We start from the raw sequence: 12,987 nt of genomic DNA on the forward strand, positions 1-12,987 counted from the left end.
TTTGTTCCGACGAAACTTTAGCGACACAAGTCCTTACTTAATAAAACTGGTTTATTCTTTCCGAATATAACTTTACGATACACTTAATTTCAACAATCACGCTAAAACTAACGCTATAAGAACGAACGTGCTCAATAACACTCTCTGACTGCAGATCAATTACTCACTGTCTTCACACACATTATTATTGTCCCATCACGTTGTCACCCTCTTTTATATACCAGACTACCCTATATCTAGTAAATGCTAGGGCATTCACCAAGGTACGGGATAGTTCTAGAAACGTAGCATGACACTAGTCATGTGACCTCGCTGACGCAACAATACTGCAAAAAGACAAATTAAAAAAACCTCCCAGTTCATACAAGATTTGCAAAATAGATAAATAGATAATTTGATGAAAAACAGGCTAAATTTATTTACTTTGCTAATAATTATCATTAATGCTGGCACTTTTTATATTGATGCCATCTGAGGTTACATTTTAGTAACCTTTATTAATTAATAATTATTTGTTAGTATAAGGGTAATACATGATGGTAATACTTTCTCAAGATTATAATTTTTGATATTTCTGAACAGTAACAATGTATAAAATAAAATTTTGCAGTCTCTTATGCTGAATAGTTGTGGGTTTTCATAGTGAAATCTTTTATAAACTTTATGTTTTCCAGCTCCTCCTTCACCATCCCGTAGCATTTATCCTATTGTTATTGGTCAAACATCCACAACAATAGACGTCAAATTCCATAAGAATTTTTTCTCTAACAACCATGGTCCCATCAAAGCCTACACATTGATTGTTGCTGAAGACACTGGAAAGGATTCCAGCAGTTGGAAGCTTCCATCATGGGCAGATATTCAGACTTATTCTTCTTGGCCTCCTTATCAGGTTTAAAAAGTTTATACATATAAATGTTTACTTATAAAACATTAGATTTATAAAATGATATACCATTAGGAGAGATGCAACATTGGGAATAATTTTGGTGCCAAATTCAATATGCTGGAACCACAGCAACAGTTGCCTTGCAGTTAGAAAGATACCTGAAAGTGTCTAGAGAAACGTTTACAAATTTCTTCTCAAAGAAGTAATATTTGGAAAAGACTTGCAAGATGAACATGCCTTTCATAATCTGAGGGAATTTTGTATTTTTCACTGTTATTTGGCAATGCACTAATGCTAAGTCTTCTTATTTAGGTCACTCTAGTACTTTTTATTTTGTGTGTTTCATATAGAAATTATGTAATGACATATATCATTATGAAAACAATTGAAAACATCAAAATATTTAATAAAAATATGACTTGTAACTTATTATATTACCGGGTGTGGTTACCTGAAATTTTATAATTTCTAAGAGTAAAATTTTGACTACTGATAAATTGTTGTCATACACATTTTGATTGTTTTCTTTTAAGCATTGATCTTGCTACTTGTATTAATTATTAATTCAACTTCTTTACAAATGTAGGTGACAAAACCATATCATCCGTTCAATAACAGTGCAGAAGAAAACTTCATCATAGGCAACATGGATTGTTCAGGAGTAACAGAATACTGTAATGGTCCTTTGAAAGCAGGAGCTACATATAGAATTAAACTCCGAGCCTATACAACACCTAGGAAGTTTACAGACACTGTGTACTCTCCTGCTGTTCAAACAGGTGTGAATAAAGAAAAATCTTGTAATTAACAAACAGGTAGAATTAGTGATATTGCATTGTTAATGATGTCCACTTCTAAAGAATTTTACAGACTAATTGCAAAGATGAAACTGTTTTATTCTAAAGTTTTCTGTATATAAACTTGCATACCATTACTGAAATTACAAACCTAATAATTCATCTTTCAACATTTTGTAAGAGATGAAATAAGTGACCTGCCTGACATTCCACTGCTTTGAAAAGTAATATTATTAGTTCTTAGTAAGTAAATATCTTAATGTATTGCACATAGTCATTCCATCTGAAAAAGATCCTCTGTGTAAAAATAATTTGGTTTAGTAGATTAGCCTGTAATTCATTTCAATTATTAATATAACTAGTTTTTAATATAACCAGATATACTCTTTGTCATTTAAAAAAAAAGAAATTGTTGCTAACACAATAGAACCTGTTAAATCATAACTGGCATTTAGTTTATACATGTTCTAAGCTTCTAATCAGTTGAAGTTAAAAACCTATACAAAAGTCTGAACATGCACTGAAATGAGAAAAGTGTAATAATATTGCTTTCAGGATGTGTTAAAAGATGGTGACTCAGTTTCTTTCTATACTTTAGTATATCTGGTATTAAGATAAACACGTATGAGAAACAACGAATCAAACATTTGGGTTAAAATCTTAACTTGATTTTTGTTGTTGTTTTCGGAGCAGTGATGTTTTTAAAAGGTCTTTACCTGGGCAACATATAATACTACATTATCATTTTATGAAGATATTGTATAACAAGATTAAAATTCTTTAATGCTTATCTGTGAAAAATTAATGTTGGATAATGATTGTTTTGTAAAATTTGTTCTACATTAATTGTAGCAACATCAGAGTAATGTGCTTTGTATCCAAAGTTTTTTTTCATCACTAAACAGTTGCATAGCTCTTTATACTTTCAATAATAACATTCACATTATTTCCTAATGTATTGAAAACTGCCAACATTGTTTTCTTCAATTTGTGTATTGTAGGAAGTTTTTGGCATAATTGACTCTGACACTCTAAACAAGAATTCATTGTATGTGTTTTAATATAATTTTTTTTCTCTCTCTCTTTCAAGATGCACATAATATACATATATTTGTAAGTTTATAATTTTCAAACTATTTACTATGAATATCATAAATTTTGGTAACAGATCCAGATAATACTGTTCTTATTGTTGGAATTCTGGTTCCTCTCTTTCTTCTGGTTGCTGGAGCTGTTATTGTAATTGTTTTATGTCGTCATCGACTTAAACCTTTCATTAAAAAAAATGCAGACATTTATGGAAAAGGTGATACCCTTTCAGTTCCTGAAGGTGAAATCATAACAAGGTGAGTTTATTTGTTGTACTAAACATGTAAGAATGATTCTTTTGATATAACATAACTAACTACATTAAATAAATACATTTAATACTAAATAATTATTTTTGCATACATATATATAAAGTTTAAATTCTTCATTGTACATCAGTGAAAAATTAAGTTAGATATTGAATAAACTATAAAACTTAGTGTTTTAGATTTATTCTATCAACTTTTCAGGTAGATCTGTGGTTATATATGTTTGATATGATTTCATTCTTATTTGTATTAGAAGATCATTCAGTAATTATGTTGAAATAAAGCTTATTGTTAATATGAGATTTTGTACAATTTTGTTTACTTAAGCTTATTGTCATAATATATCATTATGTTGTATCATTGTTCTTTTATCTGGTGGGTTCTTTTAAATTATTAGGTGAAAATAAGGCCAATTCCAGTCTACTTAACGATAACATTTTACTTTATTTTGTCTTTAATGTTTCTACAAGCTTGTACACAGTTGTAACTTCAAGGCCAAAGTTTAAAATGATGTTCAAATGGAAACATCTTGTTAATGGTACTATGACTAACTTAAAGTAAACTTACTTGTGTAATTTCATGGCTATTCAACTGAGTAACTGAATATATGTAATAACTAACACTGATCCAAATACTCCACTGAAACTAAATAATTCGCTGAATGACTGATTAACTGCTTGCTGAAAATATAAACATTGACAATTAGATAATTGTTTGGTTCATATGTATTCGTATTTGATGTCTCATTTCTAAATATTTATCAAAGTTGCCTAAATTTTTGTGGCATCATCTAGAATATTCTAGGTATTGTGAAACATACTTGATCTTAATTTGATGTGGCTTCTTGCTAACATCTAAATTAAAGCATTAACACAGAGCTGGCATCAGTATTTAACTGAGTATTTTATTAAAGTATTTATTTACTGTTACTTTTATCACACTGCTCAAATTTAGCTGAATGAATATCAAACGTTTCAAACACTTATTTTACTAAATTTATAAATTTAGTAACTATTTAAAAGTCAAGAAAGTAAGTAAGTCCCTTAATTTTTATGCTTTTTTTTTTGGCTTTATATTCAAAGAGATTCCCTAAAGTTGTGAAAAGTTTCCATTTTTGTTAAATTTGTGTGTAATTCTGAAATAATGATGATATTTAGATTAATTTTGAACGTGGTCAGTTCTTATCCTGTGAAATAAGATTTATTAGTGCATCTTTAGTAGAAGACTTATGAAGCAGTTGCATGTTATATTAAACCACAATGAACAGACACCCTTGTTAAACATTTTTACAGTCGGCCCATCAAGTTGAGAGATTTTGCAGACTATTGTAGGATCATGTCAGCAGACTCTGATTTTCGGTTTTCTGAAGAGTTTGAACTTCTGAAACACGTAGGACGTGAAAAACCATGTACTGCTGCAGACATTCCAGTTAACAGACTGAAGAATCGATTCACCAATATTTTACCTTATGATCACTCTCGCGTAAAACTACTTCCGACAGATGATGAGGAAGGATCGGATTATATCAATGCTAACTATGTTCCTGTAAGTTCTGGCTTATTGGATAGTTTCAATCTTTTTATATTGAATTTGCAAGTGAGGGCATGTACATTTATGTATTTATTCATATCTGTAACATATATATATATATATATACACACACACACACGTATTTGTATATATTTTATCTATTCACACTACATATAAGTTTATGCCCTGTGGAGTTAACCAAAGAATGCTCTTTTGGTGGTGAACTTTAATTTTTTGTTGCTCTCTGTAGCCATAGAGGAAATTTCTAGAAAAACACCATATAAAATCCTTTAAGATAAACTATCAAATAAACAAAGTCATGCAGAATAGTTCAGATATCAAAGATGTATATACATATGTTATATAAAAACAAATTTATGAAGTATGTCATTTCTGCAAACGTTTTGGTACTTTATCCAGGGGTACAATTCTCCTAGAGAGTTTATAGTAACACAAGGACCACTTCATAGTACTAGGGATGATTTCTGGAGAATGGTCTGGGAACAAAACTCCAATAGTATCGTTATGCTAACTCGTTGTATTGAGAAAGGACGTGAAAAGTGTGATCACTATTGGCCCTTTGACATGCAACCTGTATATTATGGAGATATTCAGGTTACCATATTGAATGAATCTCAGTATCCTGATTGGACAGTATCAGAGTTCCAGGTCTCCAGGGTAATTATTATAATCACAATTTTTATTGTAAATTTATATAATATCATCGTAGAGAAATTAAATAAATTTTATCATTTCAAAAATTATAATTTTCACCAGGATTTTTATTAGCAAACTGAAATTTGTGTTTAGAAAGGTTTTATTAGAAAACAAAACATTAATGGAACTTAAGTATATTCAATTATTTAAATGGGTTTTATATGTCTTCTTTCCTAATTTTAAGACTTTACCAAAGTATGAATTATCATTGCAATTTTCCAATACAACATATGAATGGTATTTTTACAAGTATTCAACCATTTGCTGAATGTTTCAGGAAAACATTTATTGATTGTTCTTTAAGATGAGTCTGTTATCTCTTTTCTTTTTCTAATAATTGGTATAAGTTGAAAAAAGTATAAATATTGAATCATCTGTTTTTGATATGTTGTTTATATTTGCAAACTTTAACACTTTATTTTGGTTACATGAATAAAGCCATTAACTCAATGTCAAGCACATTGGTTTAGTTGACTGAAATGTTTAATTAAAACATTAGTTCTTTAGAAATACATACATATAGTATTTGATTGCTTCACTAGTACTAGTCTAGCTTTAATTTTGACTAAGCTAGCAAGTACTGTATTTCCAAATAAATAACTAATAATGTTATCTGAAAAAAACACCTCTCTTATACACACACACACACACACATGATGCATTTAGTATATTAGTGCCTATAAAGTGCTTTATCATTACATTATTTATTCATTTTTCTTTAGTAAAATATGTTGCAATTAAAATTTACAGTCTTTGTTTAATTGATAAGTCAAGTTTTGCTGCATATTATAAACAGGTATACATTCACACCATAATTTATATATATATGTAAATATTTATGTTGTACACTAGCCTTCTGCATTATAGTGTTAACACAAAGAAAATGCATAAACATTTCATAACTAAGCTAAAATGTAAAATATCTGTTAAAACCAGGGTGACCAGTCTCGCACAGTACGGCATTTTCATTTCACAACCTGGCCAGATTTTGGTGTTCCAGACCCTCCACAAACACTTATAAAATTTGTTCGAGCCTTCCGAGAACATCAATTTCCAGATAACAGACCAGTGATTGTGCATTGTAGGTAAGAATTGATACAAATATGTTGTTATTATTGTATTTAATCATTTCAGAGTTACACTAGTACCATAAACATTAAGTGTACTTACTTTTAAAACTTCCTTAGTTCACAACTTGAAGAAATATAGTATCAAAAACCAAAGTATGCCATGCATGCACTTTCTGATCATACAAGTTCTGTTTAAAACTGAGTTTCAGTGACAAGATAAAAAAAAAAATTAACTCAGCTTTGTGATCTTAAAATAGATTAAAACCTGTTATTTATTTTTTTGTACAGAATGAATCACATGTTATACATTAGACTGAGAATCACTTTTTCTTTTAGTTTTATAATTTTTCTTTTTATACAGTTCCAAAACATCTGAAAATAAGATATTTTTGTTTTTAGTGCTGGTGTTGGGAGATCAGGGACCTTCATTGCTCTAGACCAGATCCTGCAGTGTATTAAGAAGTGTGACTCTGTGGATATCTTTGGTCTAGTCTATGAAATGAGGAAAGAGAGGGTTTGGATGGTTCAAAATGAGGTAACAAAAATCCCTATTTTTGTACTTACAGTTGCAATGTCATTTGCTGCTTACCTATTAACAGAGGTTTTTAATGAAAAATGTTTGATCTATTCAAATCGTTGCAGAATTTGCAGTTTATATAAAATGTATTCTGCTCTTGTGATACTGATATTATTTAGTGAGATGTTTGTAAATGTAGGATACATTTTGAAGTCAGTTAACATGTATAAAGTGTGCACTACAAGGAGGGGCAAAAGTTACTGTACAGTTAATTTTATATGGTTGGCACTAAAGAAAATATGAAGATAATTGAAACCAGTTTAATTATTGTTTGTTTCAGAGTAAGGCATTAGAAATTAAACTATGTTCTGAATGAAATGACCCTATAGTCACTATTGCTCCACCTTGTATAAGTTATGATCATTACAACTTGGCTATTATGTAAAAATTAAATTTTTACTCAAATCTTTATCATAAAATAATTTTACTTCTTCTCATACACTCCAGTGACTAAAGTTTGTAATGTACTTTATTCCAAAATACATATTGAGTTATCTACGGTTTCTTTCCTCTACATATGATCATTCATTCAGTTGTAGAGCACATATGTATAAAATATAGGATTCATGAAAACATTTTAGACCATAGATCAAATTTGAATGATATATTTCATTTAAAGCATACCTATATTTGTGATGGAAATGACTGAAAGTTGCAGTAATTCAATGAAAAGTACATACTAAGCACAGTTCCTTCTTTGGTCTAATTTTAAATCTAAGCTAAGGTTAAAATGATTTACTTTTATATTTAGTTTATGCTAGGAACTTTTAATGTGTTTTTGTTTAATGTCAATATGTTTATTTTATTTATGTATATAATACACACAAAGTTTTCAAACTTAATGCAAAAAAACTGATATTTTACCTTTCTAAAAGTACACAAGAGAAAATTATTAGAAAAACCACACACATATTGCATCAGAGGCAATGTGTATTTGTGTCTTTTTTGTATAAGTCTGTTTTCATTTTTCATGAACCTAAGCCATGTCTATGAGTGAAAGAGAAATACATCATACAAATATAGTGAGCTTAAATCCATTTGCTTTAACATAAAGATCAAAATACTTCTATTTAAATGTATATTTGTGATTAATAATTTAAGTTCATGTTCTTATGAAAGTTTGGCTTGTGTTATCTTATTCTCTTTTATACTAACAAATGACTATTCTCTACAGCAACAGTACATTTGTGTCCACCAGTGTCTACTCTGTGTATTAGAAGGAAAAGAAGATATGATTGTAGCACCTAACAGACCAGAAGTTCATGATAATCAGGGGTTTGAAGGTAAAATAAATAGCTCAGTTTAATTTATTTTCCATTTTCTCTCTTCTAATAGTATGCAGCTAAACAACTGAATAATTTGAATATTTCTTACATTTTTCTGTTGTGATAAGAATATGTAATTTTCATTTGTTACTTGTTATATTCTACTATTTTTAAATGTAATTATAGCATCTTGTCATATTCTGCAGTATCTAATCCATTTGTATCTATAAAATTTATATTAATTCAATAAATTCTATCACATATTACAATTTTTATTAACTTTCATTGTTGTGAGCACATATATGTTTTCATGTAAAACACTACCATGGGAATTTGGAATTTTTTTACCACTGTGAAGAAAGTGTATTCTCATTCAAACTTCCCAGAGGTACCAGTTTCAAGTTTCAGATAGGTAATGAAACATTATAACAAGGGTCTTTTTGTTTTTTATTCTGTATCTGAAAATAAACCTCAGATTGAGTGAGTTGTTTATCTATAAACATGGCAGTGAAAGAGTTAATAGTTATCAGTGATCATAGTAATTGTTTACAATATTCATGTAGATACAGTAACAGCAGCAGTAATAATGTTAATCAAATTAGGTTTGTGACATATGTTATGTTAACAATATAAATATTATACAAATATATAAGTAAAAAGAACAGTAAAACCTATGAATTAAACAATACAGTTGTTTTGAAAACATTAATCTTAGCTTGCTTTTTTTCAGCCAACAACAACAACAACTATTTTGTATAACATCCTGCTGTTCCTGATTCCTTCATCTTTATTCATTTCTCCATTTTGTGGGTGATGTTACAGGTGTTTTGGGTAAAAGTCTTTATTCTGTTTTCTTATCTTGGTGAACATTTTTTGGTTCTTCCTTCCATTAACACTTTATTATTTTTACTAACCTTGTTGGCTTCAGTTTATTTATTTGATTTTTTATTTAGATTCATGTAATCCATTTTCTTGGCACAAAGTGTAAAGTTTGTTGAGATGCATATAATCCATTTTCTTGGCACAAAGTCTTAAAGTTTGTTGAGATGCATGTAATCCATTTTCTTGGCACAAAGTCTTAAAGTTTGTTGAGATGCATGTAATCCATTTTCTTGGCACAAAGTCTTAAAGTTTGCTCCATTCTTATAATCTATTTTTCAGTAATTTTTAAATTTTATTTTTACCCTGTTTTACTTTTGTCTATTATAACATGTTATCCCTATGAATATAAAGTCATTTCATTTGAAATTTCTTTTTCTAATTACTTATTAGTTACTATTATTATTATAATTACTAATTAGTATCCAATACTAATAATGAAATAGTAACTAATTATCAATTAGATGTAGATGGTCACATAGGCTACTATGTATAACTAAGAAAATAATTGGAATACAATTTGATCATAAATACCTATATACCAGTATGATTACCCTGTGTTCCTATCATGCTCAATCTACTATTTTTTTGTCTGTGACTCATCAGCAAAATAGATGAAAAACTGGATTATTAGTGGCTTGCTATGTTATATTACAAGAAATTTACAGTAAACTCCTTACAAGTGTATTTCTTAATGATTTTTAAAATGGAAAAAAAATAGTAAACCATCATCTAAATCCACACATTTTTCATCGTATGTACATATTAGTTGTATGTTTAAAACGAGTACTAAATACATCTCATCATTCTATCATATAGTAGATCATTGACAAATGTTTCTTCAATAGCGATGTGATTAATCTGATCTTTTTCTTTGTGAGAAGTAAAACAAGTATTCTGTATTCCAGTGTAAAAAAAAGTTAGTTCTTGATATTAAATAGATATTACAATGTGTAGATATAAGCATTTCAAACATTTTATTATTCCTAATTCATTAAAATACCAAAACAATGTCTCAAGACTATTTCAGAATGTTCATGCTACTGAGATTTGTAGGAGCTATCAACATTTAGCATTATCACACCATTCTGTTTTTATGTTTTTGTGTATGATATTAATTTTGAATTAAATATTATATTTCTAACATTATTTAAACAAGAAATTATGATTATTTTACAACATGTTTTATGGGGTAGGGCTTTTGTTTAATATTTTGTTTACATATCAGTATTAGCTGCACTCTGTTTACATATTATTTATTTCCTTGCAGATGATGAAGGAATTGCAGAGTCTGGAATATAGGACTTATTCTCTTCACTCAGGCAAATCACTGTACATACTTGAAGTAACATTCCATGATTGAAACTTTATAAACTCTCAAGTACTACCATGTGACTATTTAACTTTTATGTAGTTATTTATATAGGTATTGATTGAATGGTAACTTTGACTAGTAAGAATTATTTTCTGAAAATGTAACTAGCAGTTTGTTTGTCTGACTCCAGTTTATAATTACCTGTAAATATTTAAGTTATAACATTTTCAGTATGAGTTAGATTTTTGACTAACAGTGTTTATCTATTTATTTAATTATTTGAGGGGTAAATTAGTTAAACAATGAAGCTATTATTGTGAGCTGAAAATGCAAGTGATTGAAATATTAACCTTGATATATGAAACTGGAAGACAATGCTAAGCCCAATTTTGCCAATGCATCAGTAATGGAGTTACATTAAGGTTATGAAATTTCATGTTTGAAAAATATACTCTAATTTGTATTTTCTTTATTTATAATTTTCAATAGAAAAAAATCCATAGTTCCAATTTTTTTTTTTTTTTAGGTTATTCCTCGGTCGAAAATATTCTCTATAATATTTTTAAAACATTGAGTTGAAAGCTTTGTTTGTTGTTAAGCAGAAAGCTAGACAATGGGCTAATTGTACTGCGTCCACTATTGGTATTGAAACCCAATTTTTAGAGTTGAAAGTATAATGAAATTGTTACATAAAAAAATTAATATGATTTTATTTCTAGTATAGACACTACTTAGGCTGATTTTGTAATAGCTTATGAATTTAAAATTTTATTATATTAATAATATGTGTAAGTATGAGAAAATTTCTGTGTAAATGTATAAAAATTTGGCATATTAAACAATTTTTTTCTAGTATTTAATAAATCTACAACATCTTAATATACTTTAATCTTTGTGATTCAGATATACTATTAAAACAATGTTAAAAATACTTAAAACAGAAAATATATGATATATAGCTGAATTAGACTAACATTGAATGAATTCATCATGCCAAATATTTTACTTCCATTCGTAAGTTCTGAGAATAATTAATGTAATCTTCTGCCATTGATATGTTGTTGCCTGACCTGCTCTGGGTAAAATAAGATTAGCTTGCATATTTGCCAGTTCTTTCTTAACAAACTGTTTCATAAAATTGTTATTTATAAATTAAATTTTACTATTTTTATGAGTTTATTGATTATGATCTTAGTATTTTTGAGTTTAGTGTTTTTCCTGTAAGTCAGATATTCTTATAGTATAAACTTGGATGCTGAGATAAAAAACAAGACAAGTATGATAGGCTGTTTCTGAGTAATTTGATAAATTGATAACCAAGATGTTAATACATTAATTATTTGAGAATTGCTAATGCCATAGCTTTAAGTATTCCCAACTTTTATATACATTCATGAAAAAATGTTTAAAGTAAGCTTCTGAATTAAAACTTGCATTACAGCTGTAATGAATATGTTTATAAGTCTGTGTTCAAGTTCATTATTTAACATCGTTCGTCAGTCAGTTAATAACCTATGTCCCCAGTGGGTCAGTGGTAAGTTTACAAACTTGCAACACAAAAATCCAGGGTTCAATTCCCCATGTTGGGCAGAGTGCAGGTTACCCATTGTGTTGTTTTGCACTGTAACAAATGAATAACCAACATTTATAATTTTAATATTATATCCATAAATATGGAAAAAAACATTTAATAAATATCACAAAATTACTTTTTTGAGCTATGAATAGTTCAGAAGTAGATATTTTATTTAAATATTTTTTTACAAGTTAGCACTATAAGTCATAATTTATATATAAAAAAAAGATTGCTTGCACTCATTCAAATGTTTATCAGCTACCATTGTATGACAGTCTGTGAATGAGAGATGATGCAGAAAGTCACATAATGGTTGTAGGAATGTGCTCAAGGCCTTATATAAATAATTGCTCATATATGCATGAAATTTAGTGTAGTACATTTTTTCACTACTTATCCGCTGTAGTATATCATTTACTGGATGATAATGTATGCATGGAAGAAGTCTTCATTTTTCATTCATCTCTATTGCTGTACTTTTATTGAAAAGTCTCTGAGCATATGTGGTAAACCATTCTGTATTGATTAGCAGTTTTTTAATTAATCTATTTTTCTTCATTTAATAAATTAAAAAATTTTGTAGAAAACATTCATGCGACAATAGAAGACATAAATGAACTTTTGGTGTTGTGCCTTATTTAACTTATAAATTTCCTGTTTCATGATGTACATTTTCCAGTTATAAAGAATGGATTTACAATAATTAAAGAAATGTATACATGTGTGTACTTCAATAAGTTTGATCCACTATTATATATTTCTAGCCATAGTTTGGTCATTTGTAACAGCTATGCATGTAAAATAAATTATGTTATGCATATTGTCTATATTAATTATTTTTTATATAGATTTAGATTTTTATTGATTTCATACAAATTATTTAATTTCATCTTTAGACATCCTATGTAAGAAATAATTTAAATCAGTCCAATTCTAAGTGGAAACAGTAAATCATCAGAAAGTACATCATAACAATGTGAAAGAAGTAACTCCTATTAACAACAATGCAAGTGC

At 28.3% G+C, this 12,987-nt stretch overlaps 1 protein-coding gene across 1 annotated transcript in view; it reads left to right on the plus strand.

Annotated features, from left to right (window-relative positions):
* Positions 1-10,868, plus strand: part of LOC106457894 (tyrosine-protein phosphatase 10D-like) — a gene marked incomplete at its 5' end in the record, with an annotated part of 116,982 nt that extends 106,114 nt beyond the window's left edge. The window contains 9 exons of the mRNA XM_022383962.1: positions 675-892; positions 1,476-1,668; positions 2,855-3,032; positions 4,337-4,589; positions 4,995-5,252; positions 6,228-6,376; positions 6,761-6,896; positions 8,113-8,221; positions 10,353-10,868. Coding sequence (XP_022239670.1) covers positions 675-892; positions 1,476-1,668; positions 2,855-3,032; positions 4,337-4,589; positions 4,995-5,252; positions 6,228-6,376; positions 6,761-6,896; positions 8,113-8,221; positions 10,353-10,384 — 1,526 coding nt within the window. The remainder of the gene's footprint in view (positions 1-674; positions 893-1,475; positions 1,669-2,854; positions 3,033-4,336; positions 4,590-4,994; positions 5,253-6,227; positions 6,377-6,760; positions 6,897-8,112; positions 8,222-10,352) is intronic.
* Between the last annotated feature and the right edge of the window lie 2,119 nt (positions 10,869-12,987).

This window comes from Limulus polyphemus, unplaced genomic scaffold, assembly GCF_000517525.1.
Source record: "Limulus polyphemus unplaced genomic scaffold, Limulus_polyphemus-2.1.2 Scaffold388, whole genome shotgun sequence".
NCBI lineage: Eukaryota > Metazoa > Arthropoda > Merostomata > Xiphosura > Limulidae > Limulus > Limulus polyphemus.